We start from the raw sequence: 26,756 nt of genomic DNA, 5'->3' as shown, positions 1-26,756 counted from the left end.
AATACATTTTGCCATGCACTTTCTCCCTTTTGCCTGAAAAGTATCTTGACTACATTCAGGATTTTTTTTAACCCTTAGGCCAGAAAAATCCACTTTAAAAATATTTGATACGTCATGGTCTTTTAGACCCCACCCAGCTATTCTTTCTGTAGTCTTCTAACCTTTTTCAGTTGGACTTTCTCTTTCTTGGAATGTAGAGTCTGCACAAAGACTCCAGATGAGGATCTGCCAGTTCCAGTGAAAGTGGTAGGATTACATCATGCTATCTTAACACTGTGAAATTTGCTTTCTTCACAGCATCACAACCATGTTATTTCATGTTCAATTTTTGCAAGAGAAGTGATGAAACAGAAGTGTTAGAGGGAAAATGCTTGGCATGTTAGGATTTCAAAGCATTTTACCAGCATGGATTAGGGAATAGATATTATTTACTCACTTTCTACAGATGGGAAAACTGAGGTGTAGAATTAAAACCTTGGTACATATCTTTATAGCAATATCTCTGTAGTTCAGAGAGGTACCACCCAGTTCTTGCACTATGTGTGAAATGCATCCCAGTGCTAATAGAGAAGGTGTAGCATATATATATGTATATGTATGTATGTGTCTATATATATATATATGAATGACGCTTTCCTTGATACCTTGTTCATATATCTCAGTTGTAACATGCAAGGCCTACCAGGTAAAAGAATAGTTGTGGTCCTGCTCTCCATTAGTTAGTAGGCACTTTTTGAGAGCCAGATGGATGTGCCAGCTGGCAGAGTTTTTGATGGGACTGATGGAGTATTTTGTAGCTGAGTCACAGATTGATGCTACCAAGTAGATATGAGTCATCACTTAACAATAACTTGTCATCACTAGAGATACAGAGTGGATTTAAATTGGAATTTGTATCTTGAAGCATCCATCTGCATTTTGCTTTTTCCTAAAGGCATTTATCCCTATGCAGCAATCAGTTTGTCTCCAGGAACCTCCATTTTATGTAATGTGGGCTAGAAATGTCTTCAAGGAGCTGGGTACAGCCTTCAGGTTATATTGTAACTGGATGAGACCTGTGATGCTATAAAAAATTTGCAGTGTAAGAATATATTAGTGAAGCCATTTTCCAAGCCATCTCAGAGTCTGAAATAATGTAATACATTCCATGGGCCACTGTCATTTGGAAGGTGGTTGCATGCTTAAAACTATTACTACTCTTGCATGCTTAAAACTACTCTTAATGAGGGCCTCTCTTTCTTATTGTTCCTGCTAACTTTCATAGGTGAAACAGAGCCAGTCATGTGGTTAGAGAGAGAACAGAACTTGTATTTTAGAATACAACTAAAATTGCATTGATCTCTCTCTGAATATTCCTTCCATGTTCACAATAGGTTTATTGCCTTAAGACTAAGTGGGAGCACTCCTGCTACAGAGTTGGAAATGTAGAAGAAAAAATCCACTCTCCTGCTTAAAGGCATATTTTGGTGACACTCTAAAATGGCAGCTTCAGAGTTTCTGAGGTTTTTTGAGCTATGAGGTTCATCTGGAAGACTCAAAATTAATTGAGACCTCTTACTACAGCAACTCCTCATCTTTCTCTAGTGCCACATCTGCAGCCTGGATGGGTTTCCCAAGCTAAAATTCCTTAATGAACAAAAGTGAGAATTGCAAATGGGGCAATATGGTGGGAGTTGCATGGATTTTGTATTTGCTTTTCTTACTAGTTTGTAACTTCCTGAGGCATGTGGATGGCGCATTTGAAACATGGAAAAATGTGAGAGCTAGCAGTATTACTCGGTATATTATTTGTATCTAAATGTGTGTTTGATAGTATTATGTCTGATTACACAAGTTAAACAGTTTATGTCCATAAGAAGGGGAAAAAAATACGATCAGAGGGCCAAGCATTGACAAAGATACCTTCAAAGAGAGTACCAGAATTCATTACAAGAGCAATGAAGGTGCTATTAATCAGGAAATCCCTACCCATCTGGTTCCAGCCACACTAAAAGATTTATTTTTCTGATGTGGGATAAAGGATAGGCCAAAGCTACAGAAGTCTTGTTCCTCACAGAGAAAATGCAGCATTACAGCCCTTCTATCTGATAGCTACCTGGAGCACACCAGCACAAAGAAAGCTTCCACAAAACTGACTTCTATATGCAGCCATTTCTTGTTTTGACCATTTTCAGTAGTTGCATAGTGAAATGAATCAACAATGAGGTTACTGTGAAGAAGCTGGAGGGAACAAGGAGTTGTCATGCTGATCAGTTTCTGAGTCACAAGATCTCTGGAGGATGTTTCTCTTACTGATGCTGGATAGAGCTGATGCTGTCAGATAACGCAGTTGGATAGGAAAGGGCTGTAACTTGACCATCTTGCCAAGAGGTTTTACCACTAAGGATAGCAACAGAATTGAGGTCTCTGAGGTTTGATATAGAGAGACTGCAAAGGTGGCTATAGAATCAGTACCTGAATAGGAGGCTGAAAATACAGTACAAATACTGTACACTGATTAAATGTTGCATAAAGCTGAGATCTGAAGTGGTTATTGGGGTTGGATGTGCATGGCCAGGTTTTTTTGTTTGTGAGTATGCCTGTGCTTTGTTATAGTATGAAATGGCTGTTCCTTGCTTGGATTATTTGTTTAATTCCCCAGCAGCTATGAGTAGGGGTTTGGTTTTCCTTAAGGAAATGGAGGAGACATTTCACTTGCATTCCTAATGGAGGTTTAGGTGTTTTCCAAGGCTATTACACCTTTTTTTCCTACATTTTCCTTAGTACACATTGCAAATACTCTGAGACAAACAGATTTTGGCAACTGTCAGAACCAGACCTTAACTAAGGAGGAGAGTTGCTTCTCCAAAGCCCGCTTTTTCCCCCTCTCCTTCCTTCCAGTTTCAATCTGTGGTATTAGGGGAGAGAGGAGGACTGTTATGCCTTCAGGTACCATGTCATCAGACAGAACTGGCAGCCTACTTTAGGCTTGCATGGCTTAATCTTCAATTTGTCAATTACAAAACACCCTCAGCTTTTAGTCATTAAGTATTAGCAAACTGGTTAATAATGTTCTTGCTTTCAGTTGCTCGTTTCCAACATTTTCACCCTTGTTGCAGCCTACAAACCCATCTAAGCAAACTGTCTAGATTGCCCAAATATGTTTTTTTTTTTACTATTTATTTTTTGATAAATACCCACACCTTGGTACTGAACAAGGTATGAATCAAACCAAGAACCCTGCCCTGAGGAGATTGTATTCTACAAGATAGTTGGATTTTTTTTAAATGAAACTCTGAGTGAAATATGCTGTGAGGAAGAAGGAGCATATTTCGTGCCTTTAAAACATTTGCTTCTGAGTTGTCTTGGAAAACAGGCTGTGTCCTATGTACTCTTTTTTCTCATGAAAGTAATACAGATATTGAAGCATCCTTAGTAGTGCTTGTATCTTTTGTCTAATTTTCCTGTCAGACCACCTTTTAGTAAAATTATATACATTAGGGACTGCAACACAGATATGGGATCCAGTACAGAAGGTTTTGTTTGTGATTTTGTGAATTGCAAGGGATTTATATGTCTTGTGTGTAGTCCTTAGGTAGGAAGCTCTTCCACTGCACAGACCCAGGTTACAGACTGCTAAACAACGAGGCTTATCTGACACTCTTAGTTAATGATTTGGTAGCCATGGGAAGGAAACCACTACCTATGCTATCACAATGGAAAATAGCAAAATAATAGTGATAAAGGTTTGTAAAAGCTATATGAAACTCTGTGAGAACTGCTGCAGTAACAAAATGAAAGTGGTAAAGAACGAAGAGCTGCTGCTGCGCAACAGTGAAAGGATCCCGTGCAGCTCTATGCAAGTTACACAAGGTTAAATTGCAGCTCTGTCATTGTCATTCATGCAGGCTGCAGTAATTTTTCCCCAGTAGTAGTTATAGTAAAGTCATATTTTTTTAAATACTGGAGAAATCTCTTTGAAGATGGCATGTTTAGTGGCAGCGGGAAATGAAGATATCTGATTAATTGCAATTAAAGTATACTGTGATGTGGATTATCTTGCAGACCTTCCAAGTGACCTGACCTTGAGCTGAAAAGCTGTATCAGTCAGCCTGACTAAAGCATGCTGGGAGCAAAACCCTGCTGGTAAACACTTCTTGTGTGTGCCAAGGAACACTGCAATATGCTTTTGTCAGTCTCAAATGAAAAATAAGGGCACACAGCATTTTAGGTGGATCATTGGCAGCGTGTGTGTGGTTCCATAACTCGCTTTCTATGCATGACCACACTGGCTTGGTTATTGCTTTAGGGAAAGGGTAAGATGAACATGTCCATCTGCATAAATCTATGGAGACAAAATAAAGGATACATAAATACTTGACATGCACATTTGCAACTCACACTTAGGAAGGGAGATGAAGCAAAGTTGTTTAGCGACCTAGGGTGTGTTATTGAGTTACTGTGCTGAAGAATAACACTAAGTATTGGTCTGCTTTTGTCTCACAGCAAGTTCAAGGTAACAGCCATTCAATTAAACCTTAATGAAAAAGCAATAGTCTCAGACTTTACTTATGAGTTAGGTCATGAGAACCATTTTATTGACCAGAGTCAAGCTACCTAGTCTGACTTCATATCTCATGTTGCATTTAACCAGAGCCAAGAGAGAAACTGTGTATTAACATTTTTACTGGTTCTATGCTCAGTGCTCATGTAATATTTGATTTTTCTTTTGTTGCTCTAGTTCCCCAGTTTGAAACCAGTTGTAGCTATGTGGAAGCTACACTTGAGGAGTTTTTGGCTTGGAGTTGTGGGCAGCCTTCTTGTCTCTCTGGACCATTCAGTTGTTATGATTACTCCAAATACTGGGCTTATGCTGACTACAAATACATTGCCAGAATATTTGAAGACAAGCCAGAAATCTTCCAGGTAAAACATTAATATTATCTCTTCTTAGTTGAACCATTGCAAATTATCTGATGTAGCTTCTGAAACCTCTGCTGCTATCCCTCTCTGCTCCTTTGGCCACTTACTTTAAAATATTGAAATAAAAGCTACTGGCTCTCAGGCTAACTGAAATCTGCCAAGTAGCAGCCATCTAAAATTCTGGGCCTTCTTATGAGTTTAGAAACAACACCCCAAGTGACAAAAAGAACTATCAGGTTGGCAGCACTCTCCTTCCCATATAGGCCAGATCCACCTTGCACCCAAATGGTTCTCAAATTAACAGCTCCACTCAGGAGGGAGGATTGATGGCATGTATTCCCTTGTAGTAACAAGGCTGTAACATGGCTTTGCTCCATGTTTTTGCCTTGTGGCTCATTTTCTTAAGTAGCACGTCTCCTTCCCTTAATATCATTAGATTAACTGTTTGTGAGGAGGAGAGCTTCTGTGGAGGCAGTAAAATACAGGAAGTAACCTGCCCACAGAAGTACATCATCTGTGGTAATTACCATACATAGTAGGACAACTACCCAAGGTATTTCCTTTTATTTTCTCTGTACCTATCTCCTATTTCAATGTCTTGCTTCATCTACATTCCTGCTGTTTCTCCTTGCTAATTGTAAGTGGGCAAACTTAAGGATAGCTATACAAAAGGTGTACTTCTTCAAAAGATATAAAGAAAGAGTAACTAAAGCCTTATTCATTTCTATACTTTGAAAGGTGAAAATGGAATCATAACTCCCTGCGAAATCACTGTATCACTGGGATGACAACGAGTATGAACTGATAAGTCCCCTCAAATTAATTATTTCCTCAGAAAGCATTTCCCATGCTCCTTATATGTATTTTATTCTTTTGTGCCAGTAAAATTGGTGGTTTTCAGTGATCGGTCTTTTTGCAGACTTTCAGACTTTTCAGACTTTCCTGTTGTTCTTTGGGTCGGAAGGTAAGGACTGGACACAGAGATCATCTTACCTTTCTTTCCCCCTTCCCTTCCGGAGCACACTGAAACATAACCAGGATCACATAACCTGGGGCTGGTTTGTGTTGTTTGAACTAAGCTGGGAGTTCCAGGGATGTTTCAGGCTTCACCAGATCTTTGCATAACTTTCTCTATCTGTGGTCCTGTCTTGGTCTTCACTTTTTCTGCCTCCACAGACAGCATTTCTGTGTGTCTTCTGGCACAAGCCAGTAGCAGCTCAGAAGACCTGAATAGCCTGCTGGTTCCTTCGGTCAATAAAAACACACTTGAAGGAAACAACCATTTTCCTACCACCTTCTTTCCCTTGCCCCCATTCAAGAACAAAGTTGAGGCTCTGGGAGTTGCATTTCTGTGCAGGTGTCATGCCACAACCTGATCACCTGACCTAACACGCAACAGATTGTACTGCAGTTTTAGAATAGACACATGTAATGGTTATGCCATGGATTTTTTTGAAAAGCAGAATCTGGGAAGGAAGACATTGGTGGTGTTATGCAAGCAAATATGGTGTGTGTCATCTGCCATTTTCACAGGCATGGGAGAGAAAGGCATCCGTCAGTTCCAGAGTCATATGGCTTTTGAAACACAGCTACACAATTTATACCAGCCAAGAGAATTCTTTGTAGAAATTCTCTTCCATTCTTGTGTGAATTTGATGATAACCCCTTTTTTTCTTTCTAGATTTTATTTAGATTTACGTAAGGTTATTTGAAGGGGAAAAGAAGGCCAACTGCACTGTTATTTATAGTGATTAATAGGGCCATTTAGAAGTTGTTTGAAATTTAGATTGCGCTGTTTATCATTTACAGTTGTGTGGGCTAAGGTAATGATTCCATTATTCTAATCTATGAGCAATATCTAGCATCTTACATTTTTTGTTCAGTTGATATTTCATTACAGAATTTGAAATATAAATCAGGAGCAAGATACATGCATGAGGTTTAAATAGAAATGAGACCTTTTAAAGTGACATACGGGTACAGATTAACTTCATTATAAGCAGCAAATGAAATAAATATATATCACAAGTAATGTGCCATCTGTTATGGTTGGAACACCTTTTAGTGCATTTCTTCTTACTGTGGCTTTTTATTGTAGAAAAGGAACCCAGTGTGACAAGATTTCAGTAACACTACTGGTTCCTTTTCAGTTCATTGGTTAAAAACTATTTTACCCATAATCGCTTCAACTATTTACTACAGCAGCAGCATTTTCAAAAAGTTCTTTTAAATCTAATATTGATTATGTGTGCTTTCTTTTCACTTAAATTGTAACAAAATATAAAAACTATTTAGGTGTGAGATTAAAGTATAGAAATGGTGTTACGCTTAACTTTTTCACTGAAATAGTTGTATTGAATTTCAAATTTTATGCCTGCTGAAATCTATAGGAGCAACTTTTTCTTTTGGATCTTTTGCTGTCTTTGACAAATGTTTGTATTACTCTTCTGCATTTTTTTTCAAATGGTATCTTTAAAATCAATAACTCTGAAATTCAGAATCTTTAGCAACACCTAATTTTTGGGAAGGCTATCACTCATTTTGAGGGTTTCCTGATACAGAGTCATGGTGAAGTCATCCTTATAATGTTTAGCTGTAGTTTTCCTCATCCATAGATCTTAAAAAAGGATAGTCATCCACCTGTCTGCAAGTAGCAAACTTACATACTTTAATTAGGACTCCTAGACTCCTATTTTCTCTTTATAGACAGCAGAAAGAGAGAGGCTTTTCCAAGGCATGATTGAGAGTGCTTTGACTAGAGCAAGAGCCAAGCTTAAATTAGCTTCCTAAAGTTCGGGGATGTGAATGACCCCAGAGTGCTTAACTGAAATGGAACAAATACCGTTATCTTCCTTTTCAAGATGGGGAAAATAAAAACTCAGAGATGAAGCAATTTGCCCAAGACCATCAGGAAGCCAGAAATTTAATCTCTGTTTCCTAGGGCTCAGTCTGGGGCTCCAGCCAAAAGGCACCAGTATCTCTGGCCAGTATTCCTCAAGTGCTTTCCAATAAACAAATGATCAGGCCCTGCAGGTGGCAGGATGAGCTGTAGATACATGGGGGAAAGCTTTATCCAAGCTATACAGAACCATTCTGCAAAACCCTTGGACTGTCTGAAAAATATCTCACTGTGCCTCTTTCCAGCTGTCATCCCCAAGGGATTGCTTGTGGGAGGATCAATGGACTGGGAAGATCCAGGACTGTGTTCATAATACATGCACACCTGTTCTGCCCTTTCTCACCCTGTCATCGAGTTGTTTTAAGTTCACTGCCTTTGCAGTTGCAAATATGCCCATTAAATAATAGAAACTTCAAAATCCCAGCATAACACTGGGTCACAGATGGGGTAAATTCTGTGTTCCCAGGCTATGTGGAGAAAGCTGAGATAGAAGCAAAGAGAGAGCAAAAATTCCACATGCATTATCAATTGTTTGAAAAGGAAATAGGGATTTTTCTTCTTTCCTTTCATTCTCTTTTTAAATGCCATATATAAGAATTTTTCTAAAAGCAATCCTGAGCTTGGGTGGATGGTTAAGAGTGGAGAAAGATAAAAAAGAGTGTTTGAAAAGAAAAAGAAGCCCCATGTGGCCATGAGAATTTGGCAGTACTTCTGTAGAGCAAAGGAGTAAGTTCAGTGATACGAAAGGCGGGGATGAGAATTTTGGAGGAAGGGGAACAGACTATGCATGCTCTAGAACCCAACCAAGGAAAAACAGCTGCAGTGGATAAAGAGTGACTGAGCAGTGGAAGAAGACAGGAGACTTTCAGAACTAAGGATAGGATGGGAATCAGTTCAACAGCTTACATAAGTAACTTTTTTGTTGCTGTAGGATGTAAGGTGGTCTGACTTTGGTTTTCCTGGAAGAAGTGGAAAAGAGAGCACACTGTGGATTGGTTCTGAAGGAGCAAACACCCCCTGCCATTTGGACTCCTACGGCTGCAATTTAGTATTGCAAGTACAAGGAAGGTAACAAGTGCACATATATACAGCAAATACAGGGGAGATATACTAACTTGATACTGTGCATGAAGTTAGTTTTGGATTTTTGTAGTATTAATTCTAGGTCCTTATTATTTTAGTTTTCTGAGTTCTTGATGATTGAAGACCATCATAACTGCTCTACAGGAAATGGCAGAACTTCAGGGCATTGGTTTGACTGGGTCATGGAGTTAACACAATTTTATTTTCTGGTCTGTGTGTTATGTGGTCCAATTATAAACACTTTAATCTTCAAAGTAGTTATGAATTCAGGAATTTGGAATTAGGAGATAAAAGAGTTAAAAATAAAAAGCCCCAAAACAAAATAGAAATAAACTACTTTAGACTTTTACAATATTCTCTGTGCAAGAGCCTCTAATAGCCTGCTAGAATTAATTTAAAAGGGGACCATCAGGATGGAAGCAACTAGCTGTGAGCAAAGTTGAAAGGGACATTTGAGGCTCCAAACTCATTTGGGAGCATGTGGCTGTTGCTGTATCTTTCTTCCTGTTTGCATGCCTTCTTTTTTTTTTCTATTTTTTTTTTTCTCCTTTCCTTGCATATTGGCCTCAGGGCTGGTGTTTGTTTTTTTGTTTTTGGGTTGTTATCTATTATTGCTAGAGTAGTGCTAGAGTAACAGAACAAGTTGCACACACTTTTTAGGTTTGATAGTATAGAGTGGAAGGAGTAATTTGCTAGTGGATTTTCAATGGAATTAATTACTCTGACATTTTATAGAACAGTAAAATCATGGTGGTGGTGGTGGTGGTGGTGTGATTAAAGTACAGGATTGGAAGTCAGATATGTTGCCTTCTAACTGGGCAGTGCCACATGCTGACTGGCTTTAAGGCCTGAGGTAAATGAATTGCTCATCATCTTACCCCTAAGAGGGGTAACTCTCTTTAGGGTTTTCATTCATGTTTGTAAACAGCTTTGAGGTCCTTGGGTGGATCTGCAGCAGAGACACTCTGGAAGCCTCCCTCAGCACTGCTGTGCTGCAGCCAGTCCTGTAGACTTCAGATCACATCAGTAAGCATTGTGCATTGAAGTCCAGACACTTCAGAGTGTTCAGGAGCCAGAAATCTCATTGAAAACCATGAGACTTAAATGCCTAAATATCTTCTAAGGATCCACTTAAATACTGGGTGTACTAAATAAGTACAGTGATGTAGCAGACGCAATACCTGCCAAGCCTCTTTGATCTCTACCTTCAGATGCTGAACGCGAGCCAGAGTTCCAGCATCACGTAGCAGTTTTGTCCACCTTCCCAAGGCACTTCCTCCCCCTCAAGTAGAGCAAAATCCTTGCTCCTCTCAGGGAAAGAAATCCAAAGCCTTTGCACAGCCTGAAAAGACAAAAGTTGTTTTCCTCTTCAGAACAAAGCCTTTAAATAGATTGCACACTTCCACAAGCTTGTGAATCCTGTGCTTCTTCAGAGCAGAAAGATTCCCTTTCGAGACTCACCAACAAGACAGGCTTTGTAACGCAATATGAGCTTATGCTAAACTTAAATAGATTTGCCTTTGCAGGAAAGCCAGGGACAACTCCTTAGCCCTTTGTTGCTATCTTGAATTTCCTCCTTGCATCCCTCAGGGTTCTTAATTTTTTGCTTTATGATATTGCTTCATTGTGAGCCTGCAGGATTAACCCTGAGCCTCCTAATCTAGTCGTTCTCTGCCCCCTCAGAGGATCTAGCTTGGAGGGCAAAATAAAGCGCAATAAGGCTTGCATTTTGAGAGAAGTGGTTTTGTGCTTGCATCCAGCAGTTGCTTTGGTATTTACCAAGAAATATCAGCAGCCTATGGCACTTGCATCTGTGCTGGTCTCTGTAGTTCTGACTATCCTGCTATTCCTATCTCTTCTGTTCCTGTCTCTTCTGGTTTTGTGCCATTTGGTTGCTTTGCTCCCATTTTCAGATCCGTGACTTAGAACTGACAACCAGAAGCAGTTGACAAAATGCAAGAAGTGAGTGCCAAGGGAAAGGACACAAAGAAAAGCCCTTGCTAGAGTCCAAACCAAAGAGAAGAGCTACACAGCTGTGCTGTAAAGTGCTGCCTTTACTTTTTTTTTTACCGTGGTCATGTTGTACTATTTGTCTGGCACCTCTTAAATGTAATAAATTCTCTCTTTGTGTATTCCTCCTGGTTATTTCTATCACTTAAAGTACTGCCACATAAAACTTATATTTCTGAATACCATATGTACCTGCTAAGATATTTAATTTATAATACCCATAAAACTGGCACCACCAGTTCTTCCATATTCTTTTTTTTCTCTTTGATCTGGTCTGCGTAAGTGAAATAGAGACATTAGCTCCTGAGGACAAAGTCTGGTCTCAGCTCTGCTTGGCCTTGCACTGTGGTGCATTCATGTGCTTCTTCAGGCATGCAGAGAGCAACCTGGCATATGAGTGCCCTCATGAGCAGAACAACCCTGTCCTGCTCCATCTGGCATTTAGTCACACCAGTAAGTCCTTAAATGCACAAGAAGCCACATTTTCATCATGTGGAACTGACAAAAAAATACAGATGTTTAAGGATGCTTTTGTCTAGGGATGTGTCTGGTTTTTATTTATGCCATCTTTGGCATGATTTTTACTAAGAATGGGGGTTCATGACTAACAGCCATGTAAGTACTGCAGGAAACAGAAGATAATACCTATACCCTTTTACTGTTGCCATCCTAAGCACACAATGCCCTCCTTTCAAAACAAATACAGATTTTGAAAGCTTTTTATTCAGTGAACAAAAATACATTGTCTGTAACAAAACTATTTCCTCTAGTTTATAGAGCAATTTTTAATGCTCTGAGCATCTGTAAATGCTGTATGTTAAAAGGAGGAAGGAGAAACCAGATGGGAGAGTTTTTTTAAATTTTATTTTATCTGCCTTTTAAAAATGATTGGTGAGAAGCTGTAAATCTTTTCAGTTAAAAAATTAAAAAGTGGAATATTTTAAAAACACTTTCAGGAGACAGCCTGTAAGCACTGGCTGTGTTCTCACTGCGTAGGAGATTCACACAGCGAGGCACATTTATGTTTTATTGAAAACCTTGCTACTGCCTTTAGTTCTTTGCTGCAAGTGACATGCACTGAATACATTTTTATCTTCTCTCTATTTTCAGGAAGAGATGGCACCTCTTCCCACCTGGTGATACCAGTTTCCTTTATCCTACCAGGATCCCTTATGAGGAATCCAGCATATTCAGCAAAGTCAACATTGCCAACCCTGACCTGAAACGCTTTCCCGAGTTTAGGAACTCAACAGCCCATGTTGTTACACTCAGTCCAGGACAGGTACCATTTATAGACGAGCTTTACATTACTTAATATTCTATTTAACTGGCTAATTAAGGGCTAGGAAATCTTAACAAATTGTCTGTGGAACTTTCCTCTTCCTTTACTCCACATTCAGACTTCATAGATTTCTCTCAGCACAGGAACTTTCTCTGCTGACAGTTATTTGCCCAGAATTTTTTGTACAAAAACTGCAGACATTTAGAGAGCTAGTTCAATCAGCTGCCTGATTCCATTCCTGAACCACCTTTCTTGCAACCACCTCAAATCTATCTACTTCAGAACTTTCTTGAACTCTGACCTGTCTACTCTGGCAGCAGTATGTTCCACAAAATATATTTGGTTAATGAGTATATAGAGCTAACAAAGGAACTTATATAGTGAATAGCCTTCATGTGTTGCTTTAATAAATACTTTAATGATGATACCTGCATTTAGAGTGCACACCATCCAGAGGTTTCATGGTGCTTTACAGGGCTGTGAGGATATTAATCCTGCTTTACTGAGAAGGTTCAACTCTAAGTGCCTGGCTTACGGTCACACAGGCAGTCAGCAGCAGAGTGAGAGCAGGGCTCAGGACTCATGATTCCCAGTCTCCTGCTGTAAATAGTGCCCTTCTTTATTTAATCAACAAGGTCTGTATTTGGAGTCTGAATTACCCTTTTTCATTTGTTCAGCCGTGCATGTCCTTGTAGCGCACTGCTGCGCATCTCAAACTGTCAGGCCCTTCCGAAGGAACCTTGCCATGGTCATTGTTCTGACAGTGGAGTTGCTGCTTCTGGAGCCCTTTTGCCATTCTCCTACTAGATATTGTCACCTCTTCTGACCTACCAGCTCAACAACATGTACAAGCGTTCCCCTGTCCCTAACTGGCAAACCCAGCTGCCTTCAACAATTTAAAGAATGGATTTTTGCTAATCAAGTTAATTTTGAGGAGGCAGAGTGGGGCAGGATAGTAGCTTCCAACAAGAGGATGATACCCATCAACTGGAAGTGTATGCTCTGCAGTTGGTATAGATGCAAATGGGGAATCTGTGATCAGCCTTCACTGTTTGCACTACATTAGCTCATACTCCTAAAGCAAAACATCAGTTTCATATTCAGCACTTTGTAAGGTTGCAGCAGTCAGTAATTTAAAGCACAAAGAACAAATTTTTACTATTGATAAAAATGCCACATCCATTCAGTGCTGCATTATCCCTGATCCCCAATACTATTTGAATTTATAATCTCCTTTGCGATGATCAAGTGTAGTAGTGAACCTTTAATATGATCTTAATTTTAATTAGGCTTAAAGCAATTACAAATTAATCTTGCTAGGAATAAAGATCTTGAGCCAGCTCAGTAATGCAATTTGTCTGCATTGCCATGAAGGAGATACTGTTTGGATTTCTTGGGGGGGAAAGTAATGTAGAAGCAGTGATGGAGCAGTGAGATGTTGCCTTCATCCATTTTATCAGTGCCTTCTGTGTGGTGCTTGCCGGCATCTCATCCTGAAGCTTATGGGGCAAGTGGCTGGGAACTGCTGCCATTTGATGCAGAGGAAAGGAATGACCTAGAAAAACTCCTTTATTAACAAGGGAGAGGATTCCTAAATAAAGTCTTGATATGTGCTTAACAGTGGTTTTCACATAGAATTAGCCCAATTACTGAAGAATTTGTAGGCATCTTTATTTTGTGATAATATGTAGCATCTCCACTCATTCCCAGAGGGTATGCAGAGCATTTTGGATTATTGTAACAATAAAGGGCTGAAAAAACAAAGACAGAGGTGTTCTTAGGTATTCAGGAGAGCAGCTGCATGTAGGGTGAGTGCAGCTTTGAATATCAAAAACTTAATGTGTCTAATGCCACCTTCTGGTTGATGTTTGCTACCAGCCATTTTTCTACACCGTCTGCCTGAAAGCAGAATTCCTTCATGTAACACTGTGCCAGTGCACTGAGTGTACTTCAGTTAGATCTTTTGTGCCCTTCCACTGTATTGTTCAGAGGTGAATTTTGGTAACTGAGTGAGACTTTAGGTTTTTTAAGGTTTCATCCTGTACCTGACCAATGGCAGTCAGCGGCATTTCGACAGAGGTCTTAACAGAACTTCTGGTTATACATTAGTATCTGTTTTGAAACAAATTATGAAAACATTTAGATGTCAAGCTTATTCAAATAGGCAGCTGAGTAGTTGAAGGGCTTGCAGCAGTGCATCACTATATCCACAAGGTTACAAACTCAAGTTGTCTCATACAAATGTAGGGTTCTTTCTAAATGTTTGGACCTGGTCACCTATGTGATGGTTGCAAGACTGAGGACTAAGTATGGAGCAGCATTTCTAGTAACACCTTGACTCTTTTCTCAAATATACAAATACTCCCTAAAAGACCACAAATGGGACAAAACTTAACTGTCTTAGTATCTTCTACCAACACTCTGGGACAAGTGATATGAGAGTTAGAGATCTGTCATCCTCAGCTTAAACCCTGTTCAGGACAGGTGTCCTATCTGCCATCAGTGGCACCTGGCACCTGAACAAGGCAGTGCATCCTTCCTGTCTTACACAATTACAGTCCTGCAGGAATATGCATTCCACCTTGTCCTTCAGCACAGGCTATAGAAGGAGCCTACGCACATAGATGCTTAACTTTTTTGATGATTAAAAATAGGAGAGATGAACACCACCTGAAAAGGCTACAAAAAACTGAGATGCTGTACAAGTATAAAATCATTGATCATTCTTTCCTCTGCCCCACTTCTCACTGGTTTCTGGCTTCCTTCCTGCTCACTAATGTAATTGCTCTTAATCCATCTCCCTGTTAATCCATAGCCACATAACTAGACAATGGTAGAAAGACTAGAAAGTACATCTGAGTTTATCTGACGGTAGACACATAAGGCTCCACACACCTGCCCTCCTAATGGAGAGCAAGCAGCTGGCACCCTGGGCTCCCATGACCAATCCCATTCCTGCTCATGCTACCCCAGGTGCTGTTAGAGGCAGCGCTCGCCTGCCCTGTGTCCTGGCCCTGTGCGCCAGTGCAGCCTGGAGCCAGAGGAGCTGCAGTGCAGAAGCCAAGGAAAGGCCTAACTGAGCTAGTCTAAGAGGCACATGGAGTCTGAGAAGGATGCTCCCCCTCTGGCTTTGAAAAATATTGTCACTGGATGGGAAAAAACGATTGTAGAAAAAGATCAACATTACTGCTTGCTGGTTCTCACCATGGTCTGCTGCTCAGAAGCTCCCCTCCCCTACTTCTGCTTATCTGCTTCTCAAAGTCTAAAGAAACACATTTGTGTGTCCACAAATACAGTTGTCACTCAATCCTGTGTTTAGCTGCAGGATTTTCTCTTTCTGTCCTCCTGCTGCAGAATCTAACACACCATGGGATCCTGCTCAGCACCAGAGCTCCCAACAGTGTGGGCAAACCTCTGACCTCTAACCCAACCCTGAGCAAGAAGAAATCTTCATGAAGTCAGAGAGGGATTTCCCTGTGTGCTGCCTTTAAAGAAAGGGTGTGAGAACATCAGATTGGGCTTAAAGTGGGGAATTGTAGAACAGACAGTCTGAATAGCCAAGAAGAATATAATTGATACCAAAGAAAAGTGTTTTAGTAAGTCAAGAAATGCAATAATTCAAAGGCAGTGTAATATTCCAGCTCAAAGTATACAAAAGACTTTTTAAAAGAGGTTACAGTAAAAAATCCTACTTTTTTGGAGAAGAGTTTAAGTGATTTTAGTAAAAGAGAATTCAGAGTTGGCCACAGCATTATGCATAGTAGATAGCTGATAATTCTGTTCTGGGGAAGGAATAAAGAGTTTTCATGTGGGAGACTGTAGAGCTGGCCCCAAGTCACCCCATAGAGAAGGCAGACAGCCCAACCCAACCTCAAGACACCAGAACTATCATCTGCATCACAGAAGAAGCAGAAGAGTCCAGGAGCTGAATTTATGCTAGGATTGGTAATAAAAGCACTGTTCAACCTGCAACACATATGGAGAACCCCATGAACGCCCCAAAAGCCAGTCAGACCAAAGGTCAAAGCTGCAAGTTCCTGACTATTTCTCCACCTCTTCCCTGAGCTTCCCTCATTCTCTCACCTGGGTCACTATGGACATGGCCTGATACAGCCCCACTCCCTCCCTTTTCACTGTGCTTTTCCCCAGGGCTGTGCCCATATTTCTGATTCCAGTGGCCCTTGGAGCTCCGTTTCAGTAGCTGGGAAGACACCAGGAGGGAGGAGGAAGGCAGGATGAGAAGCACTTTCCAAGCACCAGGGCAGCCAGGCACCAGCTAGGATGAGGCAGAGGCTGGGGCAGCAGTGCTCACACAGAGTCCTCAGGTGGTGTTCCCACAGAATTGACTATGCCTGCATCTATTTCATTTCATTTTCCATTTCCATGGTTGCAAACACTTCTGGGATTTCCTTGGGTCCCCCTGTAGCCCCATGTCTTTATCTTCCCATCACACTGGCTTCCTTTTTGTGCGCATTTACCTAAACATCTTTTTCTAATGAGCAGAAATTTCTTGGTGTAATATTTCACTTCAGGGTATGCTCTCTTTTTGAAGCAATTCCACCTTTGCCCTACCTTTGCACTGTATCAAGTTAATCATGTCCACTGAGAATTCAAACCTGCTCTGTTCTCTGTGCCCTACAAGTCTTCAGCATTGCTCCACTTGCTCTCCCAACTGTTCCTTTGGTTTCTTTCCTCCCATTACAGCATTTCATTTTATCTTTTCTGGGATTTCTGTCCTACTTTAACTTCATTTGCTATATTTGGCTGTCACTAGCCTAAATATTAAAATTATCTGATTGGTTACTGTTTAGATCAGTATCTTCCCAGCACAAATAAAGTTAGATATGTTCTGTAGAAAGCAGGCAAGCACAAGATTATCTCTTAGCTTGGAGTAGTTCTGTTTTGCTACTGAAATTTACATTTTCCCTGTAAAATGTTAGCTGCATGTGTGTATGTTGTTTCACTGTGGCTTACTTTCACATTTCCTATAGGAATGTAGCTAAATCTGTGTCCCATATTCATAAACATATGGAAGTCTGCTTTATTTTATTGTGGAATTGATGGAATTGATCGTTAGAGGCAGCGGTGGTGGGTTTTTTGTTTGTTTTCATTTTGTTGTGGGTGTATTTGCTTCTAATTTGAAAATCTAGAAGAATACTAGTTTGTAAATGTAGAAGAATCCTACCTCTTTCTGGTGGCATTTTTTTTTCGGTCTTTTGTTAGTTCTGCTCCCTTGCCAGCTGTATTTTTTTGTTTTTATTACCTTTTTTCATGCCTTCCATCTTCCTTAAAGTTTTAGTCCTTTTGCTTTTTGATAATTTTCAAACTTCTTGTTGCTATAAATCCTTATTTTAACAAGCATAAGCTTGTTCAGCAATAAAAGAGGGAGAGCAAGTGTCGTTATGGAACCTCTTTTGCCTATTCGAGTCACAGCTCTGTAGGTCTTCTATAAATTGCATCAGCAAACAGTGCCAGCTGCAGAAAGACACGGTTTTGCAGTTATTACCCTTAACCTGCTGGCAAGGGAAATCTGATTAGTCTCTAAAGGACCAAGTTCCTCCTCTTTGGTTTGAAAACACAGGACAAGTTGGGGGGATTGTATTTTCCTCCTGGCTGTACCTCCTCTCTCCAAAGCAATTCTGTCTCTGCTTTGCATGTGAGTCGTGTGGAGCCAGCACGTTCCATGCCTAATTTCCATCTTGGTTTTCCAGGCAGCATCTCTTACTGAAACATTTATACACTTCCCTGAATTTGTCTCTTGCTCTTGTTCCCTTGCAGTCCCTCTGCACCAATTCCCCAGTGTCTTCATCCCCTTCTTCAGCATGTTGGAAGCTCACTGTTCCCACAGAAGTCTCACAGGAAGGATCCCGTTGTTGCTTACGGGAGCTCTGCTTTCTTCTGCTGTAAAACAGAGTTTTCCAGGGTTCCTCATTACACCCAGTCACTTGGAGGGCACCCAGATTCTTTAGCAGCATTCAGTGTAAGATCCCCTATAGAGCAGATGAGCATTTGGGGGGTGGGTTGGATGATTTTGCAGACAGTGAAACTTAGGCGAACACTTCCTTACAAATAAACCCGTTGCTGTTAATGCAACTGCACTGTTCATTTAAAGTGGATGTTTCAGTGATAAAAACAAAATTTTGAAACTTGTTCAGTGTAGAAAACGTGTTTTGGCTGTAGTCTGTAGGGTTTCATACACGTATATGTCAGGACTAACTAGTGATATTTTTAAAATAATGACTCTCCACTGACTGACTTCCTTTTCTGTTCTGTATGCTGTACCAGATAAAAGAATAATTTCCAAATGTTTTTGACCTTTGGAGAGCCAGTGCTTTTTTTTGTTTGACTTAAATTGAAGCCTGTGGAGAACATTTTGTCATCTGGCCCAAAAAATGAGAGTGTTCCAAGTGTCCTGTAAGTGTTTGCAGGACTGGTGCCATTGTTTCCTCCACAGACATTTTCTCATTAGCTGTGTTTTGATATAATGAAGCACAGGGCTATCTGGGTAGCAGAACATTCTTCTAAGTAATTTGTGTCTACCAAGAGAAAGAATTGTCTGCAATTCAGATACAGATCATTGCTTCATTTTCTCCATTGTGAAGTGTATATTTTTATCTGTCTCTGACCATTTTTGTAACTTGTCAAAAAATATCTTCCATGCTTTTCTTGATAGCTCCATGTTAATCTAATGTTCAGTAATCTGCAAAGCTTGTCCTCTATCATCAAAACAACATCAATATCTTGTACCATAAAAACCATGGGTTGAAATCAATTTTATGTCACAGCTATCATCCTGATATTGTTATAAAGCTCTGATCTAAACTAGATTGTCCCAGAAACCATGATATTTTCTTTTAAAAGCCTGTCTACTAAAAGTGACAAATTTAATACTGGTGATTATTTACCAGAATTAAAGCTATGTTTTGTCACCTAGTCACCTAGATGAGCATAGGGATACCTGCTTTTTGGAGAAACCAGCTGGCAGTCCTAAAGGAACTGGGAAGTCTGCTCAGTTGGAGGGTCTACAAAAGAATTCCTGCTTGGATGAGACTCTCTCTAAAGTGCTGATGTACTGCAACACCAGCTGCACCCCTCTGTACTGCTGGACTTTGCTTACCTACAGCAGTTAAAGATTATAGTCCTCCTTGGGACCATATGGGAAGGAGTTTGGATGAAAGGTAGTCCTGGATCATGTCCATTTCTTATGTGATAGTACTGATAGAGTGGGCATTTAAGTCTTGAGAAAAGGCTCTTTAAAAGAGATAAATGAATATCACCCTTCACCCCTGTGTCCTTGCCTCAGTTCTATCTCTGCACCCCACATCACCTAAATTAAAACACCTTATCTTTCTTCAGGCTTCTGCTTGTACCCTAATGTAATGTCTCCAATTCCAGGTCCTGCTCGTTCCAAGGCACTGGTGGCACTATGTGGAGTCCATTGATCCTGTCACTGTCAGCATAAACTCTTGGATTGAACTGGTATTTTCCTTTTAATGTCATGGGGATGTAGCACTTCCAAGGGATTTCTGTCCCTTGGCTGCCAGGTTCAGTCCTACTGGGTGTGTTGTGTTGAGAGGCTGGGGAGGGAAGAGCCCTTATGGATACATTTTTTCCCGGAAGAACCTTTCAAGGTTCCAGACCTGAAGCCCCAGTTCAGCAGAAATCCCCTTTCAAGTTTACTTCAATCAGGTAAACAATTAACACAAGCTAAGCTTTTCATGTCCAGTTTCGTAAGGTGTAGCCAGCTTTGTGCTGAGTAGAGAACAAAAAACCATCAACTTCACCTCAAGGACAAGCTTATGTGCAAAGCTAAATTAGAATTTAAATCAGATTAATGTGATGGGAAGGGAGGGGAAGAGGATTTTTGAATTTTCATTCCTCTGTGATAGTTTTGATTTGCCTGAAGTTGGATTTCCTCAAGTATTTAATTTTCTTCTCTGCAGGCTTTGATTCTTCTTGCTCATGTTAACCAGTATATATGGGATGGTTCCAGGGATATCATAGAATCATGGACTAGTTTGGGTTGGAAGGGACCTTTAAAGGTTGTCTAGTGCAACCACCCTGCAGTGAGCAGGGACATATTCCACTAGATCATCTCAATACTCCAGAAGGTTTTCTGATTCAAATTACTTTATTATTAATCCTAGGTTAATATTAAATTTTTGAAATGGCCTCTGAAAGCTGCCTCACTAAAATACCCATTGGCTTTTTTTTTTTCTACTTCTGAAAGCTATATTAGACTGGAAATCTGCAGGGGAAAGAACACATGAATTCAGCTGCTGTTCCAAGACCACACGATGCAGTTCTCATACCAACATCAAACCAAGCATTTGCAGAGCAAAGGAACTCGAGTGTTTCCCTCATGGAGAAATTTTCCAGATGAAACTTATGTATTTAGCAAGGACAGCAGGCTGACAGCCCAGACCAGGCTCTTACATAGCCCTAAGTGCAGTCAGGCTGTTTCCACTGCCAGAGAAAGCACCAACTATATTGTAGAGCAGCCACTTAAGCCTGCCTTGAATTTAAGCCTTTGAGGTAATTCAGAGGAACTGGCTGTGTGCCCTGGGCTTGGAAAGGCTCTGATGTCACCACACACACTTGTGCCCTAAGCTGTGCCTCACAAGTTGTGCCCCTCTGGAGGAGCAGGCCGTGATGGGATCAGCTTGGCTGGTAGCTCCCAGGTGCTGGGGTGGGGCCTGAGCATTTCTAGCCAGTACATGTTGCAAGGAAAACAAACCAATGGAGCAAAACTCTATGGCCTTTCCTCTCACAGAGGTCTTGCAGAAGTCACCAAGATCCTGTTTGGTGACAGTGAGAGTCAGTGCTTGTGTGGCATCATAACCAGAGCAGTGTTTGCTGGATCTTGCTAATGAGTGACACACCCCAAATGTTGGTATCTGCCCTAAGCAAGTGTGGCTATTGCAGCCCAGGTGAAAGTTCCTTACAGAAATCATCCCTGCAGCTGATGATGTGGCATGGTTTGTTAGGTGTTGGGCAATCCATCTATAAAAATAAATTCTGACATGGATTCTAAAGGACAATTCTGAGAACATTTCCATTACCAAACCAAGCAGTTCTTGCTCGCAGCTGTTACCAGCTGCTTTCATATTGACAGATGTGAATCACACCAACAATTACAGTCCCAGTGAAACCATTAATTATATTGGCAAGAGTTAGAGTAGAAATTTAATTTGTTTTCAGCTGGATGTGAGCTACCCAAAAGTATTCCTTGCTTTCTAACATACTGTCATGCAATCAGTACAGCCCTGTTATCCAGCAGGCCAGGATGAATATCAAGAATGCAACATTTTAAATAATTTCCACATGTAGATACCAAACTCTGTATTTTGGTGGCTTTTTACACAAGGCCATTAAAAAGACAAGCATCCAAAGCCACAAAATGCCAAGAGCACTTCCCCCTGCTTCTATCCCAAATTCTGCTTAGGGTTCCAGGACAAACTGCTGCCTTCAGCACTCGTACTAGCCAGATGTGTGGTTTGCTTGACAGGTTCCCTGGATCCACTGTTAGACTGATTAGGGCTGTGGGTTGACCAGGTTGCATCTTTCCTCCAAACTAATAAATCTAAGCATCTCAATTAAAGCAAATTTATGTATCCACTTCTAGGTACTTGTCATTGAGATAACCAAACCACCCGTCCAGTTAGGAGAATCTACCTTTCCTTCCACATACCCTTCCCTTCCATGTACAAGAAGCTCAAACGGGACAGAAAGCTAAAAAATATCCTATAGTTGTTCTGCTATCCTAACCTAGTTAGTATCCAGCTGTCCAAGGGGAATGAGGCAGGAAGTGAAGGCCTGAAACAAAGAGCCTGTTATCAAGTTAGGTTTTAGTTTTGCAGGAGAGCTTTCAGAGGAAACATGGTTTTCCTTCTGGTGATGTTCAAAAGTGCAGCAGTTTGTCAGCTGCTGTTACATGATAAAATATTTCCTAAATTTCCTTAATACTCACTTTTGTGCTTGCATGGCCCCTAGATAGCTGCTGCCTTGCTGTAACATCCTGTGTGTTTTAATTACTTAAATTAGACATAATATGTAGATATAAAAATGTGCTATGTACTTATATGGCTCTTCTAGTCCTAAAGAGCTGTTTAAATGCATACATTAATTAAATGCTAATATTGCACTGTAATTTCAAGCACCAGATTAAATTAACAAAACACTAATAAGGGAAAAGATTATATGCACATACTATTTTTTGCAAATCCTTTTTCAGATGAGCAGCCACACCAAAGCCTGTGCTGTCACCTGTGTGGGGGCTGTACACAGGAACAGAGTCTGAAACTTTTCACTGACTTCACATACATGAATGTGGCTTTCAAACTAAGGCCATCCATGTTCTTCCTAAGATCTTTCAGCTTTCTGCAGAGAATCGTGAGCGAATCTATTTCCTAAAACCTTCTGTTCTCTTGAGGCAGGATGAAGATCATGAAGCCCGTGTAGAAGAGGCAATAACTCGAATGCTGGTATGCGCCATAAAATCAGCAGAAAAGCCCAGTGATGGAGATCTCTGGCTAAATCCCACGGAGGTAAGCCCTCTACTGCTCCCATTATAGCAGCAATAACAAAGAATTAATGGCATTTTGCTTAGCTCCCCCTGAGTCTTTATGCTGCTTTGAGAAAAAGAATTTTAAAGTTCCGTCCCTTCACATAGCAAAAGCAATTCATGGAAGATAATCACGCAAGGCTGAATTGAAACATGTCTGCTTTTAACTGAATGTATTCTGGGTGTTTTCTTAGGTTGAGGCAACATCCCATGAAATCAATCTTCAGTACCTGAATGAAGCAGTGTCTGCCTATCTCAAGTGTCAGGAGACAAGTGTGTCAGGGCAGGCACATTCCAGCAGCACTGGTGCAGAGCAGAAGACAAACACCTCATGCAAGAGGAAGAGAAGGGAAGTTGGCTGTGAACCAGGGGGCTGCACATTACTGACCCAGGACTGTGCAACAACCAAGGCAGAAGAGCTGCAGAAAATACCTTTTGGGCCTCATCTTATTCAGGTTTTACCACAGTCTCACAAAACAAACGTGATGGGTGCAGTTGCAGTTGAAAGTGACGGCAGAGATCTCCATGAAAATGAAGGAGAGCATTTTGGAAACTTACACTGCAAGAGGAAGAGATTGCTAATGAGCAATGACTGTGAGACAGCTGCACATCAAATGGGTTCAGACTGCAGTTCATGCACCCCACAAACAGCCCTTTCTACCAATGACTTGCTAGACTGTCTGGTTAATCCTCGTGTCATCAGTTTAGTGGCTCAGCTGCTGCTGGAGAGAGCAAGAGTGTGATGCTGGAGTGCTTTATCATTTCTGAAACAGAAATCAAACAGCAGCCTTGTTCAGCATGTTTAAGATCTGTAATAATTGAATGTTCCATTTCAAATAATTTTTAGGTACAGATAGAGTTAATGGTTAAGTGCAGGTTAAAGTTGAGCTGAAAGAAGAATAGCTGGTTAGTGATGGCTGAGAAGAGAAAGGTGTGTGTAGTCAGGGAGCTGAGCTGCTCAGTGTTATGAACAAGAGAGAGCACACACAGTCTCACTCCCACCGTGCTGTGCAGGTGGGATCTTCACAGTGTTCTACAGCTCTGAGCTGGGAAACAAATATGGCTTGATGATAGACAACAGTGGGAATGCTGGGACATGGTCACATAGAGGGGTGGGAGCAGACAGATTGACTGACTGTAGACTGCAGTCCTTGACCATGTTTAAAATAAAATGGTCAGTAAGCAATCAGTTGATTACATTAGAAGTAATAAATTCAAATAAACCTAAACCTCAGCCAAGAAACAATGCACTCACTAATGCATCCTTCCTCCCTTCCACTAAATAACTTCAGTTTTGTCACAAAGATCTAGGTTGGAGTGAGACAAAAGCCCTTAGCAAGAAAGTAACCTTTAGCTAGTTCAGAAACTCTTGAAGCTGGGAGATTAAAGGCCATTGGGAAGTTGCTGTTATTATTTATTTAAAGCCAGATGTGCACAGTCCCTTATCTCTAAGGAACAAAGCAAAACAGCTGTGACTTTTTACCTCTGTCCTTCTCTTTACCATAACAATCAAAATGTAATTTTTTTTTTTTGGTTGTAAATGGTTGCTGAACAAGATCATCCTTTCTTCAAAGGATAATAGTCCTTGGATTTGTTTTCAAAGGCTGGGTTGTTCTTTGATTGAAAAGTTAGGGAACATGAAATACAGGCAAGAAGGTTTGTTAACTCTGAACTATGCATGGAGGCTTGAACAAAACCCGGGAAGAAAGCTGCTGGCATCTTCCAGGATGCTCTCACCTCCTCTGGTTTCTGTTTGTGGTGGCAACAGAGAGGCATTTTCCCTAACCACAGTTTCAAGAGACAGCTTCAGGGACAGCTCCTGTGAAACCTTTGCTTTCAAAATGTCTCTTTGCTTGTGTCTGCTAGAGACCAACAAACCAGTTTCTATCATCAGCCTGTTCCCATATCCATAACCCTGCACCACCAGCCCTGCAGCTGGTATTTCCTTTGCTTGATGTGTGTTCCCTGCTAAATACATGAAGCTAGTGCTGTTTTCACAAAGATCAACTCCCACCAATTTACAGTTGAAAAATCCTGGTAGCAAAGGTGCTTTCTCGCTTTTATTCAGATTGCAGGTTGGCAGGGCCCCGAATTATGGTAAGGGTTACGCACCAACAGATCAGAAATTCAGGAAACCTTGCCATTTCAAAAATCTCTGCAAAAACCTAATACACTTGGAAGAGGATTAAGTTGAAAAGGCTCAAAGGTTCACATTTAACAAGCACAGAAACCTTACTGTGATGGAAACAGAGCTGTATATGTAGTTTGCTGGAGACCCTGGCTTTGAAGAGTGGCTCTCAGTTAGTAGCAGAGGCCACACGAGCTCCATCTGCAACCCACAAATGTGCAGTTTCCAGTGTCCTGCTCTGCCCTTGTAATTGGGCTCAGACCCTGATAACACCTGTGTATGATCCTCAAGGGCAACCTGCAGGCGAGATACAATTCTCAGCAACGTGAGACAATCCACGGGGTTTGTTTCATGTTTCTACACCAAAGGGTCTCAGTGGGGTTGCCCCCTTGCAACCAGACCAGAATTTAATAAACAATCCTGTTGATACAGTTCCTGTTTGTTTGATGGCACTGCTGTGACAGAGGGATTCAGAATCAGTTAGGAAACATCTTGGTCGCCTCTGCTGCCTTTAGTGATTCACCAGGCTCACAGGCAGCAGTCTGTGGAATAGAGCAGACTCATTTTGCGGCACAGGCATATCTCAGCAGAGCTGGGTTTAGCAAGACCCTGCTCATGTCCTGCTGCTGGGCTTGCCTTTCCCAGGCTGACCAGAGGGGCTGGGACCAGCTGGAGAGCACTGCTGCTGGGAGCAGTTGCACTGGGGAGGAGGGGTTGCAAATGCTTCATTTTAATACACTGAGCAAAACTAGTCTTGCGATAAAAAAGATTTTATGTCTAGAACAGATAGAGGTGGGGGAGGAGAAGCACAGGCAGTAAAGTGGAGGAGGAGGATGGCAGCATCATCTTCCAGTCCCCACGGTGTGAACTTGCTTAACTTAAGCTTGCCTCCCAACACACAGATCATCTTAACATATCCCCACAATATCCACGCTGAACATTCCCTCCCTCTGTATTCCAAGGGACTGTCCTTGGAAAGGCTCACTGAACATGTCAGGGGTCTCTGTAAGACTTGCCCTCATTGCCTTTGGTGCCTGTTCCAGAAGTCTCACCTCGGGCTCAGTGTAGGAGCAGCATTCTCCCAAGGCTGAGCTGTGTTCAGAGTCACATCCCTCACCACTCCAATCAAACCCTCTCTGTCTGGGGACAGTTGCAGTTTATGCCTGTCCAGGTGCAGCCCATGATTTAAGGGCCAGGCTGTGGCCAGAAGCCATTAAGCCAAGGGGACGAGGAGAAGAGCAAGTGAGGCTGTTTAGGATGCAAGGCAAAAGCACCAGAAGGGCTTTGTGTCTCAGAGGTGCAATATAAAATCTCAGTCATACACTCTGCACACAGGGACAGAGAAAGAAATGACCACAAATTCAGAAAGTCACGTATGGCAAATGGCTTGTGCACCAGTAAGAGAAATTTATGGCTCTGACCCGATTTGCAGGGTGCTGAATGCCACGATTCCTGACGCCGTTTCTAAATTCATGGCCACCGCGTGCAAAGCTCAGACAAGTTTCTACATATTCATAGCGTTAAAAATAAATGATTTCTGATCTCTCTGGTGACAGTCTGTCTCCAAGAAGAGCAGGAACCCAGTGCTAGCCCCCTGCAACTGCTAATAGAAAACTTTCTCTCCCTAGAAAGAGTATTTCCCACTCACTGTCAGCAGTGGGCATGGCAGCAGTTGAGATCATAGCCTGGAGCCATCACTAGGGTGGTCACAGTGGTGACGTGCTTGTCATCTCTGCTTTAGCTGAGTTAACAGCGAGACATGGACACTGCAGTGCCTGGTGTTGGAGTTAAAGCCTTGCTCCAGCCCGGGGCCAGTCCAAGCAGCGGGATGGAGCAGCACATTCATCTCCCCACACACATCCAGGCTGTTCCAGTTGCCTGGTGGAGA

The 26,756-nt window shown here is 41.3% G+C and overlaps 1 protein-coding gene across 1 annotated transcript in view; it reads left to right on the top strand.

The window, feature by feature from the left end:
- HSPBAP1 (HSPB1 associated protein 1) overlaps positions 1-25,302 on the top strand; it is a 38,317-nt gene extending 13,015 nt beyond the window's left edge. The window contains exons 3-8 of the mRNA XM_048310028.1: positions 4,721-4,905; positions 8,733-8,869; positions 12,005-12,176; positions 19,572-19,655; positions 22,613-22,723; positions 22,935-25,302. Of these exons, the coding sequence (XP_048165985.1) occupies positions 4,721-4,905; positions 8,733-8,869; positions 12,005-12,176; positions 19,572-19,655; positions 22,613-22,723; positions 22,935-23,483 (1,238 nt within the window). The 3' untranslated portion in view covers positions 23,484-25,302. The remainder of the gene's footprint in view (positions 1-4,720; positions 4,906-8,732; positions 8,870-12,004; positions 12,177-19,571; positions 19,656-22,612; positions 22,724-22,934) is intronic.
- The last annotated feature ends 1,454 nt before the right edge of the window (positions 25,303-26,756 follow it).

This window comes from Corvus hawaiiensis, chromosome 7, assembly GCF_020740725.1.
Source record: "Corvus hawaiiensis isolate bCorHaw1 chromosome 7, bCorHaw1.pri.cur, whole genome shotgun sequence".
NCBI lineage: Eukaryota > Metazoa > Chordata > Aves > Passeriformes > Corvidae > Corvus > Corvus hawaiiensis.
Note: the sequence above shows the minus strand (reverse complement) of the source record. Positions and strands in the feature narration are given on the sequence as shown.